This window comes from Talaromyces amestolkiae (assembly GCF_001896365.1).
Source record: "Talaromyces amestolkiae strain CIB chromosome Unknown scaffold3.1, whole genome shotgun sequence".
NCBI lineage: Eukaryota > Fungi > Ascomycota > Eurotiomycetes > Eurotiales > Trichocomaceae > Talaromyces > Talaromyces amestolkiae.
In genome coordinates this window covers 994,452-1,012,125 of record NW_024468039.1, presented here as the reverse complement: position 1 = coordinate 1,012,125, position 17,674 = coordinate 994,452, and the positions used below count along the sequence as shown (strand labels likewise).

Genomic DNA, 17,674 nt, shown 5'->3' with positions numbered 1-17,674 from the left:
TACCTACTTTGGGAGATTTTTTTGAGAACTTAATAATACGGTCGTGAAATAAAATCGGTCATATCGCGTATCATTCATTATATTAAATCGGTAAAAAGCGAGAAATTAATATACAGTGCACTGTGCCCAAAAACTAGATTTGAAAATTAGGTAGCATGGTGTCGAATAAACCCGTTATATCAAACCCTGAGCCAAGATCACCAGTTATGAATGGTTGCAGATCATCAGTGGGATAAAATAGCTGATCAACATAACCCATAGAGTCCTCGGTCACGACTTGTTGTGCTGCAGCCGGCATTTGCTCTATCTGTGGCTGGAATGACAACGTAAGATAATGATAAATTTGACATATAGGATAGAGAGCTCACTCACCATTTGGGACTGTTGATAGATCAAGGGTTGGCTTACCGCACGTACCTGATCATAGGGCCTGATAGGTTCGTCGTATTGCTTGTCCCTAGCGGGCAGTTGGTACTGAGTGTTGGCAATCGCGCTTCCATTCCTATTGCTGTTCCCTAATTGGATGTCACGGATGAATTGCCGCGCGATGAGAGCAAATTCTGCCACCAGAGAGCTAGGGAGTGAACCGCCAGTAGAATACTCCAGGCGAGTGAAATATGCGCCCACAACATCCAAAAATGTAAGGTTTGTGCTGCTTTCCGGGTGGTATGGGTTATGGACCACGAAGTCGAACAGAACAAATAGAGCCGAGAGAGGCATCACGCCGAGTATCCTAAATATCCAGAGGGTTAGTAAGGGAACATGACAAAGGCCTGGTTTTTGCCTTACCAGATTGAAGTATGGGGTTGCAAGTCAATGTAATGCGTCAGACCGATAATGTGCCTTGCTGTATACATTAGTCTCTTCTTGGCTTCTTCCATTCGAGGGGACTCTGTCCCAGCCCCAAGATGCAACGTAAGTCGACAGAGGGACATGACCAAGGAGGCGTAAAAGAAGTGAGCTTTTAAGGAAACGGTGACTGTCCAGGGAGATTTACAACTTTCGGGTCGAAAGGGGTCCCCGGGCCTAAGGTCCTTGGGTACCGATAGTCGCCAATTTTCCAGATCTTGATATACCATATCGATCGCTTCATAGAACTCCTCGGGTGTCTTGGTCGTAGCAGAAACCGTGTAGAGCATTTCATAAGCCCGGGATATCAACCTAGCAAAGCGCGCAAATAGATAAAACCAGTCGACACCTCCATGTACTGCTTCCGGTATCTCTGGAATAGGGCAGCCTATATCACTATCGCTGATGATCTATTGACTCAGTTTGTTTAGTCAACCTTGTCAAAATAGAACGGGGAAAGGACTACCAACCGAACTGACACTGCCGAAAAATGAAAATGTCTTTTCAAGAACGTAGACAACCCAAAAATTTCTGTGTGCTGAATCATTCATTGAAGCTCTGTTAAAGCCAAGAGCTCCGGCCATTCTTGCGGCCTCTGAGATCAAAGTCTGCTCTATCTGTATGCATGAGAGATTTTGGGCGAAGATGCACTGGGAAAGGTGAGTGATCGGAGTACAAGGATAGGGCCATTGTTAATCGTACCATAGCAGTCAATGCCTTCAATTTGTTAGCACAATTCTTACATTTATTCAAGTGAGAATTCACACCTGCAAGTTCACTAGAGATTCTCTGGGAAGGAGAATGTCTGAAAAAAGCCCCAAGGCAACTTGATACAGTTTCCATGGTTTGCCTTGACCAGCCTCAAAAGATCCACCTTCTGTGTATTGAGCTCCCATCGCAAGCACTGTGTGATAAAGAGCGGAAAAAGCGGCATTCGAAGACAGATGGTGAAGCAGGTCATAACTCAAGGCTTTCTGCTCGAATTCCACACGGTCAAGAAAAGGATGAATCGGGTGGACATGCTTGAAATATGCTGTTTGAGTGTCAGAGTAGTTCGCGTTGAGCATAATGATATTGTTGTGCTGTGCTAAGATGATGCTGACCTTCGATATATGCTCTTGCAGCTTCTGGGGCCACTTCCACTGGCGTAGAGGGTCCCTTGAAAGTAATCGGAGAAAAACGAAACATTGTTTTTGTATCTTCGTCTTTGCGATTCATTCTAGCATTGATTAGTGAGCCAATGGCCTCAACAATCTCTCGCAGCCTGTCATGGCCGATGCGTGAAGTCAATGACCGGATTCTGCTTTCGGAGAAAAACGCGAGACTAGAACTGGTTGCTGCACAGAAACAGTCAGATAGAGTGATACCGAACTCGAAGGGAAGATATTTCACCGAAACTTTCTCCTGCCTGTAGGCAACATTAATGAACCTTCTCGAGACTACAGGCATGGTACTACTCACCTTGATGACGCATGCTTCAAACCTCAGCTCGCCGATTCCATGAGTATCACGATTTTCCAAAAGCCGATCAACATATAGCTTTGGGGGTTGATTTTTCGAATTTGGCGGTGTATCATGTTGTTCTGCTTCAACTGGCGATTGTGGCGCTGTCATATCAAATTATCAGCACCAGTCGAAAGATCTTTTGTGTACCAATTGCTAAGTGACGCACTCGATCTAGAATACGGATCTTCGGTGTCTTTGACTTTCAATTTCCGCTTTGTATGGCTGAAATGGCATGTCTGGTCTCGCCGCTGTATGCAATCAATCAATTTCACAATCCAACAAATTTAGGACATAAATGAAGGAGACAGCGATATAACTAACAAGACAATTATTACACTGCAAAGAATCCGGGCGCGCACCTAGACTAGTTGTTAGCTCAAATATCGAAGACCGAGCATGAGTGCCGAAGTACAGCAGTATTACTTACGGATGCATCGGACCTTGCGGGCTTTACATTCATCGCAAGACTTGGATATCCGCGAACGCAACACAACTGGAGCATCGCTCATATTGGAGTAGTGGGTCGTAAAGGCTAAAATCGGTCAAATTCTTCTCATTAATGCATCCATAGTGATGGTAGAATCAAGTTCAAATTTTCGGCTTCGGACGCGACGAGCCTCGGCTTATATAAGGTCAGGTGACTAGCGGTAGATGATTGGCTGTCGGCTCGAACCGTCACTTTGTCTGTTGACAGCATGTAGATAAGTTAAAAACAATATGAAAAACAAATTCAAGTGACAAAAACCCATCAGAGCTACTATTGACTCAGAATGCTGTAGCCTAACGCTTCTTGTGGAGGCATTCGGGCACGTTCCGAGGCTTTCTATAGCCTCCGGATACATCCCTTATCTTAGGGCTTGGCTAAACAGGAGCCCTAATTTTCAAGGTGTATATCCCAAGTCTCTCGATAAATAATAAACGCTGAATGATTATTTACTGAGTAGGCTTATAGATTAAATAATCATAATCCTAAGGAGACATATTTATCGACTCAATACATAATAGCTCATCTCAGAGGGCAAATCACATTCGAAGACATGAAGCAGAGCTCTTGTACATAGACAACCTGCGTACCAAAGGATAGTAATTTTTGGTAGATATACCAGCCTACCGTAGAATTGCTATCACTATAGAACGAATCCTTTGTCGAGAGTTTCAATAAGATCGTAACAGAAGGTTTTTAGAAGTTTCGATACTGAAGGCACCAACTTCTCTATTTAATAGCCTCGGATCGTTGGAGGGCTTCGAAAGTATTACGATATTATGTGCTAGAAATGAGGACAATCAATGATTTTCAATAAAAAAAGACACATTCGTCAAGTAACTAGTGCCCTAAAAGCTCATGGAATGAAGTGTAGACTGTGAATAGAAACGCCGAGATTAACAGATCCCGATCACTGCCTAGGTCCTTTTTCCGGAGTCTTCTGTAGAACATTGATAACCATATCAATAAAGTCTTCCAAAAGCTTTTATTAAACACACAATAACATAATAACAATAATATATTGTTTCAAGCTACGTAGTTGTGCAAAAATGTGAATACATCAATAGAGTGAGTCAAAGAGACAATACTTTGTTGGCACAACACGAAGCCCATGAGCCTCAATCAATACAACAATATCTTATTCAACGATAACTTCAATCAGTCTCTCTAGGCCGCAGAGTAGATGTCCTGGGTATAAATTCATCCTTCTTCTCTGCTCCTTTGCAACTTCTCTACTCTCCTCCCTCATCTTCATCAACATCGTCTCCCATCTCCAAATCCATCAAAGCTTCAACATATCGAAAAACAGTTCATTCAACGACGACATCTTAGCCAAAATATCATGATTTCAGGCGGAAACCAGAATCCAACAGGTGTGCTTAATCCCAGACAATCAGAGGGATTCGCTCATGCTAACAAAGGCAGAATATGGCTATGAGGAAAGCATCCGGGATGGATATACTCCATCGATGGCCGACGCCGATACTCTGCACAGCTCCCAAGATCGTCTCGTTCCTTCTGCGCCGCTGGTCGGCACACCCTCCGACGTTCCTCACTTAGTGTCGAGTCTGCCTAATACCGAGCAGCATCTCATCTACTCCCTGCGTCAGCTGAAACTTACAGGATGGAATAGCGGTGACAAATCTGTGTTCTCAATGAACAAAACTGAGCAAGATATTGTCAACCTTGCCTTCAATATGGCCCCAACTGAGCAGTTGACAGAGTTTGAGCGCTCTGTTCTTGCAAAAGTTCGCGGTTGGCAGAGTGCTACCCTCCCTCCGTTGTCCCTTGCAACGCATGCACAACGAACCTTCATTAACGCCATTCGCGAATGGCGTCGTACTCAGCGGCCCCAGCCATTCATCAAGCGCATCTTCCGCAGGTAGGAAATTCGATGGTCGGGGGGTCTTCCGGTCGTTATCTTTTTCCTCTTTTCCTGTTTGTTACTTGCTTTTAGAGAACAATATCAATTCCGGGAGGCCGCTGTGCGGCAATTCTTGCTTTTCTGCGGATTTTAGTACCGAATTGGTTAATACAAGATTCTAACCTGGCTTGATAAATGTTCATAATAAACAATCGTAGACTACTCATACACTACGGGAGTCCTTCACAGACACTAATCATCAAGAACACCATGGGCCTAGGATTTAGGGCTTGATGGTTTCCGGCGGGATCCTGATACAGCTAAAACTTGGCTATAGGTAATGAACAGAAGGCCCCTTCAAACCGAGATTTTGTACCCGAAACTTTCACTTGATATATAAACACAGGGCCCCGAGTACACCGTTTATTACATATATTCATGAACAACTACTTTGACTCGATGCCAGCTGCTGTTGCTTTAAATCGGAAGAGGCCGTCGGATCGCTTTGTAGATAAAAGTCGCCATCTCGATTCGTTTCTGGACTCTCTGTGCATCCTGATTTGCGACTCCTTGAATTTATTGAGGCATAGCTTCTGCAAGCTTTTTATTACTAAACCATACTCGATATCTCTTGCTTTTTTTGGTCGTTAGCTACCCAGTACATTTCTCGATGACCCCCACGCTATTGAAATCTCCCCTGAGCCCCCGCATGAATGTATCGGCTTCAACCGCCCATCACCCCATACCGAGATTCCATACATGGTAGGTACAGTCATTCAACGAAATAAATACTTTTACTTTGCCATCGTCCTTTGCATGGTGGAAGTAAAAGTGTAATGAGTTGAGTGTTTCACCGATGCAGTCATCTTCATCCAAACATCTGTCTCATCACAGCTGCCTGCGTCCAACATTAAAGCATGAAGATCAAATCGATCAGATCCCACATTTTCATCAATATCCTTGGGGATAAAACCTTCTGACACAGAGGCCCGGTCGAGATCCTTTTTAATGATCATGTTTGACGGAATTCGAAAGGGAATGTATCTGACTGCCAACCAACTTTCAGTACTAAGACTCTTATTGATTTTGCGTAGTATAAACGGACCATATAGAATTGAAATGACAGTCGAGAATTGGTTGGCGTTCATGTTTAGATCGGCCATTATACATTCCAACTTGGCCGCAGAAACGTTTTGACGTCAATATTAATGGAAGCGAGAAAAAGCTTCATGAAAATAGGGTCTCATTTCATGCATTGAAGGATATAGTGAAACATAATGATTGGACTGTAAAATGCCAATCCAATGTTAGCAAGTACTAGTAATCCATTTATATCTGAATGGTTCACCCAGAGCATAATGAGGTCAACCTTGCGACATTTGGAGAAGAAGCGAGCTTTCCTGATAATTTTACAAATATTGACCCCATGGGGAAGCTTGGTCACCTCAATATCCCACGCTTAGTTGAAGATATTGACCGGATGCAAACGCCACACGGAGAGAATGGCATGACATCGGGTCCAATCAAACTGCGATTCGAAGGGAAGTAATATCTCTTAGCAGGCCGCGTGGGGGACAATTGCTCGTTCCAGGATACATTCTCTCCCGCGTCGGCGTTAGCCTACGTTGACTTGCACGACTGTCTCTTCCGGCAAGATGCCGAACTAGGAAGCCGAACTAGGAAAGGGATGAAGCTTTGCACCCGGTTAGCGGTGGCTAACTAGCAGACATCTCGCAGGGGCGATTGACGCTATACAGAACACGAGGAGCAACAGTATTATGGCATTTGGACGAGCATGCTACGAACAGTAGAGCGTCGTTTGATTGAAGTTATCGAGTTAGGGCAAGGCTGATCTAAGCATACCAATGAGGAAGGAACCCAGCCATTCCTCCTGCGAGACAAAGAGCTGTCACCACAACTTCAAAATTCGTCCATCAGCATCTCTCCTTTTAACTTATTTCTGTCGTCGGCTTCAATATCACAAGGTCAGTCTTACATTGACTACCTACATCCGTTCGATCTGTATGCATTACGTACAAACACAAACATCAACAGAAGTACATTGATGACAAAAAAAAGAATAATCCTATTCCATGCAGAACTTGTCGCTTTTGAAAACATTCAAGAAATATTCAGACAGCCACCCAAACTTTTGTTGTCGTCAATGGCATTACGCAGTAAAATTCACAGTGAATCATGACCAGAAACAATCGAAAACAAAGCTGAAACATCAAAAACTAGGAAAAATAAGATGCAAAAGAAGGCAGCATGACTCAGGCAGGTACAATGCTTCGTTGAATGCAATAGTCCAACACAAGTTGGCCCCAGATGTCGCGTCCCTTGTACTTCGCCATATCCTCAGGCCAGCTGCGGATTTCCGTGGCGAGAGCCTGTAGTTGTTCCACGGGCAGTTCGTCGAATGTGTTTAGTGTTGTCTTGACACTAAAAATGAGGGCTCCAGTGCGTGGCAGTCTGCGAAAGGTCTGACGCTCCTGACGAAGAAGAATGTTGTCGATCGAAAGACCGGGCTGATCCTCGTTCAGCGCCATTGGTCGAAAAAGTGTATCACCCAAGTCTTCACCTGGCTCCTTGGTTTCCAGAAAGTAGTTGGACCGTTCCATTGGAGATTCAGGGGTAAGTCGGCAGAAGAACCTAACAAAGTCAGGCGTGCCTCCTGACAACATCAGTCGGGAGAAAGTCTTACTTGTTGACAGAGTGACCGATTTTATCCTTCCAATCCGGCACCGGGCCATGCATTTGAGAAATTGTCCATCCGATGCGGTCTTGAACCGTCCACCCAACTGGAAAGAGCGTCGCACTGGCTGCACTAAAAAGGTGTTAGTCGTGAACTGAAGTCGAATGGTGAAGAACATACAGGTAGTATTCTCCTTCTTCGTTCATCAGAAGAATACTCAAGTCTTCCATGGCGAGACGCACCGCGGTCTCAAGAGGGTCTGTTGCGCTGTTTTCATCGCCGATCACAAAGCTTTCGCCCGTCTTGCTGTTAAGGATTTTCCTCATGTCCTGTTCCTCTTCCATATGAAACATATCCGGGTACCTTTCACAGAGAAATTCGGCCACGACCTCCAGGCCTTCGGCACAAGCGGCCTTTGACTCCGGGAGGCTCTGAATAACCTGACTTCGTTGGTTTTGAAGCAGAGATGCTCTGACATCGTGCTCCTTCAAGTAATTTTTATCAACAGTGAGCCAATTCCACTCGTCTAGTCTCCGTAATCCCATAGTGATACGGAATTTTTGATTGCCCTTAATTGCCTTGCATGGATACGGCGCTTTGCGAGTGGCATCCTGAACTTTCGACTTCTCGGGTACTTTCCCCTGTGACGGATGAAAGAGTTTGAGCAGCCATTGAAAGAGGACGCCGACGACTGTGAAAACAACAAATGATAAGGAATACACCATGCTTGAAAAGGACAAAAGGAAATCACAAATATCACGCAAATTATCTCGAATTGGTTGAATTGGCTGTACGAGATCAATGCATCAGGAAGGATACGAAAGGGAATAGATATTAGGATTGGGGGTATCAGGAGAAGTGACCGTCGGGACGTGCTCTGCCGAATAAAATTTTTTGTCTTTTCTAAAACGAAGCGAAAAAAGCAAAATTTATACCAAACAGTTGGGCCTCACATCAATCCGTCCATGCTTACATACGTGTACCTGGAAGCGCTCTATTTCAGCAATCACACGTGCCATTGAGCAGCACATAGCATATAAAGGCATCATTTAAGGCGGTGCCTGGCAATGCTCCCCACAAAATGCAACAGCAGCCACATGATCGATCGCGTTTTGCTTCAACAGGAGACCCGCCTGTCGTCACTTGCAAAACCTGGATAGCAAAGCGGAAAGGTAATTAAATAAAGCGTACTATCAGCTCAGGGCTGGGCGTTCAGTTTGGAGGTCAGTGGATCTGCTCCGCGGGCAAATTATAGGCTCTGATCTGTCTTGCCGAAGTTACTTACTGACTAATAGTTGACTCAGATTGAATCACCATCGTGCCAGTAGTAATGTAATTTTGTGGATTTTGTGCTCGGGCTTAGCTTGAAGTCTGGATACGGCCTATTCTACTACAAGAATTGCGACTCACTTCCTTTTCTTGCGCGTGATGGTGTCCGTGCATTGGTCTGCAGTGACGCTACTGGCTAGCCTTGATTGGGGTCGATCCGGTAGCGATCGACTTTGCAAGATATCTCCTGGCTATACAGACGAGTGCAGCAGCCTCGGATCTCTTACTCGAAGGGCTTGCTGCTGTGCTCTGGGCACGAGACCTGGTAACGATGCATCAACATGTACTTCGTCGCTTTCCGTCTGTTCCGCGCTTTACATGTCAAATTCAATATAGTGAGAGCCTCCGCCCGTTTGCCTTCTAGTACTACTACGTAGTGCACGTACATGCTACCCAGCCGAGCGGGTCTGTCCTACTCCGCAAATGCGTCGCCCCTCCCAAATTATTCTCGAGTCAGTAACTTGACAGCCTTCCGTATTTGTCTGTAACCCTCTAGACCTTTGGACCGAACCCCATACGTACCAGGCCAGCTCCATTTTCTTGCCCCAGCAAAGCAGGATGAATTTTCGGGCTTCCCGCGCAAAGCGCGCTTGCCGCTGATTGTCAGCCGTGTCGGCCGCACAATACTTTGAATCTAGAACCTGTGATCTCGGACAAAAGAACGGCCATTTTTCAGGCTCCATCGTTCCAGCAGCAGTATTTGTCTCCAAAATGGCCAATGAGGCTGGTATTTCGATTTAGACTGATACTTCAGCTGGCTTTACATTGCAGAGAGAACAGCTCATAACTGAGTACGCACTCATCCCTTTATCAGGTAAAATCACTGAGGTCAGGTGAGCATGGTCGCCTAAAAGGGCCAACACCTATTTGCCCACTCAAGCGGATCTTGGGGTCGTGATCAATAGTTCTTGGTCCTATGCGGGATAGCGCACAAACTAGTTATTAGGCAGCGTGAACTGCGCTCGCTGTCTTCTCTCCTAGCCTAGCGAGGCCGCTAGAGCACTGACTGTAGGATAGACGCAACGCCAATTGACAGCTATTTTGGCGGGGTGGGACTTGCACCACCCCGTTTAGGGTAAAATATGCAGAGTCTTGCATCTTTTTCGGAGATTTGATTTTTGTTATGTCAAAAAGGTCTCGTGCCTGTGCATCGAGGCAAGTTGACAACTCCGAGGAGTAAGCAATCTATGCTACGTAGTATTGGCTGATCAATGTCTGAGCCACAATTCCATGGCAAAGACTAGGTAGAGAGGCTGTGTTCGACCGCCGGAGTTGTGTCAATGAGTTTATTTCAAGCCACCAAAATCGTCATGAGAGATCTCGATATGGAGAAAGCAAGATGATTGGGCACAATATTGTTCAGCTACTACTCAAGAGACTTGGACAAATGTCAATCTCCAACAAGGACGATAATAGGCTCGAATTGAGGCCCCTATCCAACTTTGAAGCACTGGATTTACGTCACAGTCGGTGCATTCCGACAGCCCAGATCATGACTTAAGACTGAAGACAGACATGCTCGTATTGATCTCAACAGCTGTTAAAAATGCCTCATACGATCGCTATTGTAACACGAACAGCTTATGAAGACCTTATACCAGTCATGCCAAAAATTTAGTCATCAATGTCACCTATGGAACAAACATCCGACTGATTGATTAAATAATATACTCCGAACTTTCAGGGTTCCAGCCAGTCGACGTTTTTAACCCACCACCTGCATCTTGACATCTTCCACATGCGATCCAGACAATTTACCACTACCCACCTCTACTGGGTCCTCGCCCATCAAACCAAAGGGCTATATCGCATGATGAATATGGTCAATTCCTTTATCTTCTGATTATCGCCCGACGAATATATTCATATAAATCAATACCGCGCTTCCCGCAACGAAAGTCTCCACTGTGCCCACCGTCAGTTCTGGGGTTTCAGCCAGCACCCGACTGACCGACTATTCATCGCTACAACATCGGGGAATTTTTGACGGAATCGGTCAACGCAAGAATGGCAAATATTTTGCTTATCCGGGAATGATTGTCGTGTCGGGCATTATGTTTCGGACGTCGCACTCCGATACGCTATAAAATTCTATCAGAAGGCTGGATTTACCCGGGTTAGAAGGAAGAAGCGATAAGGAAATGCGAAAGATCGGTTACGTGCTTGAAGTAACAGGCGTCAGACCATTATCACGATGTGATTTTATTATCTCTATTTCTCGTCGGATTCTGCGGCTTTTCCGTCATTGTCGGTTCATTGCACGCGACAGACACGGCCCATTTAATCGACTAATTCAACTACTTGCTATTCAAAACAGCCTCTCCGGCACCAACATGCACCGTTCCATCAATGACCTTATCAAACGACTTTTCACCAACAATGCGACCTTCTGAGTCGACATATTGACCGGCAAAAGTGATGTTAGCAGCCGTGTCAACACCAGGATTCGTTAAGCGCGATACCCTCGCCTCATTCCAAGCCCCAGGCAGCGACAAGGCGGTATAGGGGCGGTCCGCGGCATCCATGGTTGAGTTCCACATGTTCAGATTCACGGCAACGATTGACTCCGGTTTGCCCTTGTTGTACACGGCATATGCACCGAAATTGGTCTCGTTGGCCAATACTTCAGTCTGTTTGTCGCCGCCTGCAAAGACGGCGGCGTTGAACATGTTACCGTAGTAGATAGGCTTGACGTGTGCCTCTGTATCGTTGTAGTAGATGGGTTGCCAAGGAGAGTAGCGGTAGCGCGTGCCCATATGGAAATGGACGCGAGAGACCTTGAGTGATGAAAGGTAGAGCACATAGTCCACAGCCCAGACAGCAGAGGCCATCACATCGGAGATATTGAAGGCCCCTTGGCACGATATCGAGTTGGTTTCTCCTAGTACGTACTCGATGCCGGAGTTCTCAGTTGCGTTGCCAAGGTAGTCGTGATACCGGACGCGAGAGAGCATGTTTGTTCTGTCGAACAGACTCGTCTCAATCGTTGGACCGGCACCAGTGTAGTCACAGTTTGCCCCCATATACTGTTTCTGTCAGTTTTCAAAGCTCATATCCTGTCCTTACTGAGTCTGGATCTTACATCATGGTCCGACACCGTCTTTGCCTTATTCGAGCGCATACCGTCTTCCTCGGCATGTTCAATGTTCCAAATCGTCATGTTATCGCCAACGTTTCTCGGCGCGGTGTAGGCGCATCCCTGGAATAGCTGCATAGACTCTCTGCCTGTGAGGTTTTGACTGGTGGCTGTAGCGTATTGATTCCATTGATCGACGTAGTCTTGCTGAGTCCAGTTGGCAGGTCGACGAGACCCTCCTGCCCATGCTGCTCGAATAAGTTGTGTACCCTTACCCACTTTCAGATCTGACTTGAAACTTACAATTAACTTCATTCCCAATCTCAAACGCATACAACGATTCGCCCAACGCCGTATACGCCGCATGCGCTTCCAGCACGCATTGCCCTAACCCATCACCGACATCAAACAACGTCTCATTCTCGGGTTTAAAAAAATTCAGCCCTGTTTCGACCCATCAGCCCAACCCTTTTTTAACCTCCTTATTTAGAGGTGATATCGCACATACCGTAAATATACCTCGTCCCCTCCGGAAACTGCCCAAAACTCTCCATGAACCTTGGCCCAATATACGAATGCGACGGCTGATCCGAAGCCTCTGAATCAAACGGATCGATAATCGCTATATCCGTTTGGTTGGGAAAATATACGGCTGAGTTTTGAGTGCTGCCACCGATACGGAAGATGGGGTATGCGCCGGAGATGTCGTGGAGGTTTTGGATGACTTGTCTTGAGAATTTATTTGAGTTGCTACTTGGTCATTAGTGGGTGGGTTTGTAGATGAAAGGAAGAGAGAGAGAGGGAAAGGACGGACGTGTTATCTCCAGCGTAGTCAGCCATGTAACAGAATTCAATGGAGAAGGATTGATATGCTGCATCGACGACTTGTCTGCCAGGTGCCGGGGTTGAGGGGAGTGAGAGGTCGATTGTGCGGATGATGTTTCTGTGGTTTGGGGATGTCCAGGCCAGTTGGGCAAGGAGGGCAGTTGAAGTGAGGGAGATGAAGCGGTTCATCATGATAGCCTAGGTGAATGGTAATATGCAGATTTTGTCGGTTGAAAGAATAATTCTATAGAGCCGACTGTGTGGCATGCATCCTTTCTCTTATACACACGATCATACTGAGCTTCAATTTGCTTTCGGTCATAAATCTCCCGAGTCTCGCTGATCACTATCTGTCTATTCTTTCATCTTCACACCCCAATCAAAACGGCAATTGACACAAATATCAAGATCCCTTCACAACCTGACGTTCTGCCGTCATTGAGGGGAACCAATCCATGTAGAACTACTCAGCTGCATGTTATCGGCTCATGCCGCCCTATAAGCTCTTAGTCGTCAGATATCATAGGTGGACAAACTATCCCTCCAACAACTAGCCTACCGTCCACCAGTTCAGACATACTTCCCAGCTTTTGAAGATACATATGCGCGTAGATGATCTACATTCATTTTCAGGCAGTCGGTTATTGAAACCTGTAATCAGGAGCGGCAAGTAATATAGAGTGGTAGTATAGGCCAAGGGAATTACTACTTCGACGTTGTATTCATCATATTAATACATCCAGAATCTTGGAGATATACCTGTTCTCCACTTCCCCCGGATTCCCCGCAAATCTGAGAGCAGCAACCATGGAACAGATTTTGAATATAGCAAGTAACAGTATCCAAGTTATGCGAAGGACTAGAATGGCGAGTAAATGACACACTTCGAGATTCTGTTGAGTCTTGCGTCTGCAATGCGAGAGCAATATGCCTCGGGAATATGAATTAATACATCTCCATGTATGTCTTCTGAAAGCATCTCATTTCAATCCGGCTATGTAGCGAAGAGAGATTGAGTACTGTGCGGAAGTCAACGTGATAACAATCCTCAACTCTCAAAACGCAGAATGACCACAAGGACCGAGAAACACTAGGATACTAAAAACAAAACGAAATACAAGACATCAATCAAGCATCATATAAAAAGGGCCAAATTCCTTTCCCTAGGGAAAAACCGCATATCCCAGGTTGTCTAAAACCAGACGCACATACCCTTGACATCGCTCCGTCTTCTGCAAGAAGTAAGAAACATCATGCAGGAACCGGCGCCTTCCCGCCTTCTTTATGCCCCGAATGCCCAATATTCCCAAAAGCATCCAATACCGGGAGTAGACGTTCGAGGGATGGCATGATGTTTGTCCTGGCCTCGAGGATTCGTTTTTCTGGTGCTTGATTCTGAGGTGCGTTGATGTGTTGTATGTTCTTCTGTCTGCGTTAGCTCAGGCAACATTGAAGTTATCTAGGTATTCCAATGAGGGGGGAGACATACATTCTCTTTCAAGTCTTCTGTGGGTGCCGCGTTGCTAAGGTGTGTGTAACAAACGAGCAAGCTGACGATCAAGAGAAAGATATTATTGATTAAAATCATCGTGGGTTTCGTGGCTCCCGGCGGTTCGAGATGAGCGTATACAAACAAGGACGATGAACCAAATCCCTAAGTCCCGAAAAACTGGATACAACTTGAGCTCAGAGACGGCTTCAAATACAACGCGAACTCACCGGAGAAAAACGCCTGTTTCGTTCTATGCAGATCCAATTGTCGTTCCAGACCAAACGGGACATACACGTCGCGTATATACGCGCAGTCTAACGAACATTAATCTCCCCGACGTAATCCCCCCTTCCCCCTCATTAAGATGATCAAATCGATCAAATCACCCGAAACGCTTTGAAAATCAGGAAAGAGCATTCCGACCAGAGTCCAGACGCGAATCCTTTGTTGTGTCTCCTTGCCCTTTCGGGTACTAGACTGGTATGTTCGCGGATAAGGGGCTTACATACCACCCAACCTGGAAGTTATACACCACCAACCAAGATGAGGTACACGGAATCAGTCTCGACCTTCAAGTATAATAGACCCTTCAGGTGGCAAACTCCATATGATATGTTACGAACCTGAGGACCTTGATTGAGTCCAGCGAGTTTGATGTGCCCAGACCTACGTCCAGGACTTTTAACCTGTATACCACCAAATCGACATTAAGTAATGTTAAGTAATTAGGCACAACAAGAAACAACCGGTAAATATAGTTAAAGGTAATAAGTATATCCTAGCCTAGCGCCCAAATTATGACGAACACTCAGTAGCTACAATTCAACCATTCAGATCATAATCATTCGATCCTTGACCGAGTGATGTAATGTGCCCTGGATTCTATGTATGAAATAAGTAAGAAATCGGAGAAAACGGTACAAAAAGGGAATATAAACGGAGATTGAGAAAGTAACAGCTCTGCTCTCTGGCAAGAAAACAAAGGATATGGATAGTGAAAAAAAGATGAATGTCGTGGACTTCGTAATATAGAAGGAATATTCGCTTTTTGTCTTGTATGTCTCAGCATGAGGCGCGTTTGTCTACTTAAATCGAGCTGTGCAGCGACCCATGACTTCACCTTGGCACACCAATTCGGCGTTAAATTCGGATCCGTCAAGGGTTAGGTAGATGTCGAAGTATACTCGGTAGAATGTACCGTTTGGTGTGTCCATGCGCTCAAAGTCTTTTTCGAGGTTTTTGCGAGAGAGGTCTGATGTGAGTGTGACGACTTCTTTAATGCCTGCAGTTTGTTAGTAAGGGTCATTGTCAATCAGAAGGCAAGGAACGTACGAGGATCTTTGACATATTCTGGACAGACGTCCTCGTCGCAAGCATAAAGAATATCTTCATACATCAACGTAGCTCCAGGAGCGACCTGACGGAAGAAGCTGACTTTGACGGGCTCGCCGATCTTGACTCGCTCGCCTTTTTGTACAAAGATCTGCCGGGTGTATTTGCATCGATCCTTGCCATCTAAACTGGGAACACGGTATTGTTCGGGATGATATCCCTCTTTGAAGGGTTGCAATGTAGCCATGAGGTAATGTCGACGGGCAACACGGTGAGTGACCACACGTTCGGCGATACCGGCCGTGACGGCTCCTTTGACGATGGCAGCGACAGAGTCCATTGGACGGACGACCTTGGATTGGAACTGAGGCGGGACATGTAATTTGATTTGTTGGAAGAGATACTCGGAAGCACCGAAACCACCAACGACAAGGACATTCTATTATCGTCAGCAAAATGAGCGAGTGAAAAAATGGAAGGAACATACTTGTAACAGCCTATTCTGAGCCTGGATAGCAATAATTTGATTCCTCACCAACTCCAAAATACGATTAACGACTGGCTCGAAACATTGCAGGATCTCCTCATTGGTAAAAGTCATATAACCTTCTTCGATACCTGCATCAGGGTAATCCGCTTCAATACCGACATCCACGGCCCATTTCTGACCGTTGTTGCGGAAATCGGCCTTGATTCTGTTTTCGAAGTCCATGATACATTTGGCGTAGACTCTTCCAGCTGTACGCGATCCATCTGGAAGGTTCATCTTGCGAATCCGAGCCCGTAATATATTACTGAAATTGCGGTTCAGAGCTGTAGAACCGCAAGAATCACCGGATCCAGCTGTGCATTCAGCAACAGTGAAGGGATTCTCCTCTTCGACCTCGTATGCGATCAAATCGACGGTACCACCACCACAATCCACAATCAAAATAGCGTCACCGACCTTGAGGTTGAGCAGACCAGTCTTCGCACAGAACATAGCGGCAGCTTCTGGCTCAGTAATCAAGGTCAATCGATTGTCATTTTCATCGCGCAAGAAACCAGCCTGGATAGCGGCTGCTCGAGTAGCTGCCTTGGCGGCCTCATTCCAGATAGCAGGCACGGTCAAAAAGTAGCGAATGTTGCGCTCTTCACGGTTAAACACCTCGCCCAAAGTCTTTTGCAGCTGTGCGCGCATTGCCTGTCGGACCTTAAACAAATAATCGGCAGCGACATCAATCTCCGATTTGCCGGGAGGAAGAGGTGGCAGGTTGATAGGATCAATATAAGTATTTCCGGACAACATCAACTGCAGCTTGAACCATTCGACCTTTTGCACTCCTTGTTTCGGGTAGCCGGTATGAGCCAGAGCGTCTGCGATATCTGGACCCCATCCTACAACTTTCTGGTACTGGTCGTAGTAGAGGACAGTGGGAATCTTTTGTTTCGTGTGTGTACCGGCGCCGGGCCATTCGGTGATTATGTCTTCTCGAGCTTCGTTGTTGGTCGCAAAGGCATAGGCGACACCGGAGAAAGTAGTTCCAAAGTCAATACCCACGATCAACTGCGATTTATTCCTGTTTGTTCCGTCGACTTCGGCGGCCGGGTTACGCAGGCCCTGTGCAGGGCCTAGCGCAGACGGGATACCATGCTGATGGAGTGGTTGCGACGGTTGTGATTGTTGCGACGGCGGCCCTGGCTGTTGTTGATAGCCATATCCCGGAGGATTTGCTGCGGCAGGCGGTTGTTGTGCATACTGGCCGGGCTGGACGGCGGTGTTCAAAGGTGGAGGTGGCATGGGACTCGTCCGGCCGGCGTATGTATAACTAGGAGGTCTGCCTTGCGGGTTTTGGGCGTTCATGGGAAGACTGGTGGTGGAAGCACTCGACGGCGGCGGGGGGCTGGTGGAGGCGGAACTGGCAGGCGGGGGRACGAACGTGTTCCCAGCGGGCGGAGTGGTCTGAGACAGGGTCGAATTGTTGCTGTTCTTGCGCTTCGACGAGAACGTGAAGTTTTTTAGCCTCGACGTCATGGGGAGCGAGGATGTTTATTAGAAGGTGTTATTAGGAGGACGAAAGGTAAAAAGGTGAGGAGAGAGAAAGGATGAGGATGCGAGACGAGAAGGAAGATGTGGGCCGCGGGAATTCAGCCCTAGGCGGATTCTGTTCGGCTGAGCTGTTATTTGTTGATGCCTGGCTGAAAAGTGTTCTATTCGATAAATTATGTAGAAGTTCTCACGG

General features: G+C 46.3%; 5 protein-coding genes across 5 annotated transcripts; 1 reads left to right on the top strand and 4 right to left on the bottom strand.

The window, feature by feature from the left end:
• Positions 1-133: 133 nt before the first annotated feature.
• On the bottom strand, positions 134-2,864 carry BHQ10_002384 (uncharacterized protein; the record flags this gene model as incomplete). The annotated part of the gene is made up of 10 exons (XM_040874524.1): positions 134-313; positions 373-733; positions 790-1,259; positions 1,552-1,566; positions 1,617-1,882; positions 1,953-2,253; positions 2,311-2,456; positions 2,522-2,603; positions 2,677-2,714; positions 2,783-2,864. 10 exons carry the CDS (start codon positions 2,862-2,864, stop codon positions 134-136), a joined length of 1,941 nt encoding a protein of 646 aa, XP_040730889.1.
• Positions 2,865-4,181: 1,317 nt separating this feature from the next.
• Positions 4,182-4,725, top strand: BHQ10_002383 (uncharacterized protein; the record flags this gene model as incomplete). The annotated part of the gene is made up of 2 exons (XM_040874523.1): positions 4,182-4,212; positions 4,265-4,725. 2 exons carry the CDS (start codon positions 4,182-4,184, stop codon positions 4,723-4,725), a joined length of 492 nt encoding a protein of 163 aa, XP_040730888.1.
• A 2,251-nt stretch (positions 4,726-6,976) lies between these two features.
• On the bottom strand, positions 6,977-8,123 carry BHQ10_002382 (uncharacterized protein; the record flags this gene model as incomplete). Its single annotated transcript, XM_040874522.1, has 3 exons — positions 6,977-7,355; positions 7,408-7,530; positions 7,579-8,123. 3 exons carry the CDS (start codon positions 8,121-8,123, stop codon positions 6,977-6,979), a joined length of 1,047 nt encoding a protein of 348 aa, XP_040730887.1.
• A 2,901-nt stretch (positions 8,124-11,024) lies between these two features.
• Positions 11,025-12,820, bottom strand: BHQ10_002381 (uncharacterized protein; the record flags this gene model as incomplete). The annotated part of the gene is made up of 5 exons (XM_040874521.1): positions 11,025-11,753; positions 11,810-12,051; positions 12,107-12,247; positions 12,312-12,553; positions 12,618-12,820. The coding sequence occupies 5 exons, from the start codon at positions 12,818-12,820 to the stop codon at positions 11,025-11,027; spliced, it is 1,557 nt and encodes a 518-aa protein (XP_040730886.1).
• Positions 12,821-15,202: 2,382 nt separating this feature from the next.
• On the bottom strand, positions 15,203-17,466 carry BHQ10_002380 (uncharacterized protein; the record flags this gene model as incomplete). The annotated part of the gene is made up of 3 exons (XM_040874520.1): positions 15,203-15,402; positions 15,453-15,891; positions 15,940-17,466. 3 exons carry the CDS (start codon positions 17,464-17,466, stop codon positions 15,203-15,205), a joined length of 2,166 nt encoding a protein of 721 aa, XP_040730885.1.
• Positions 17,467-17,674: the final 208 nt, after the last annotated feature.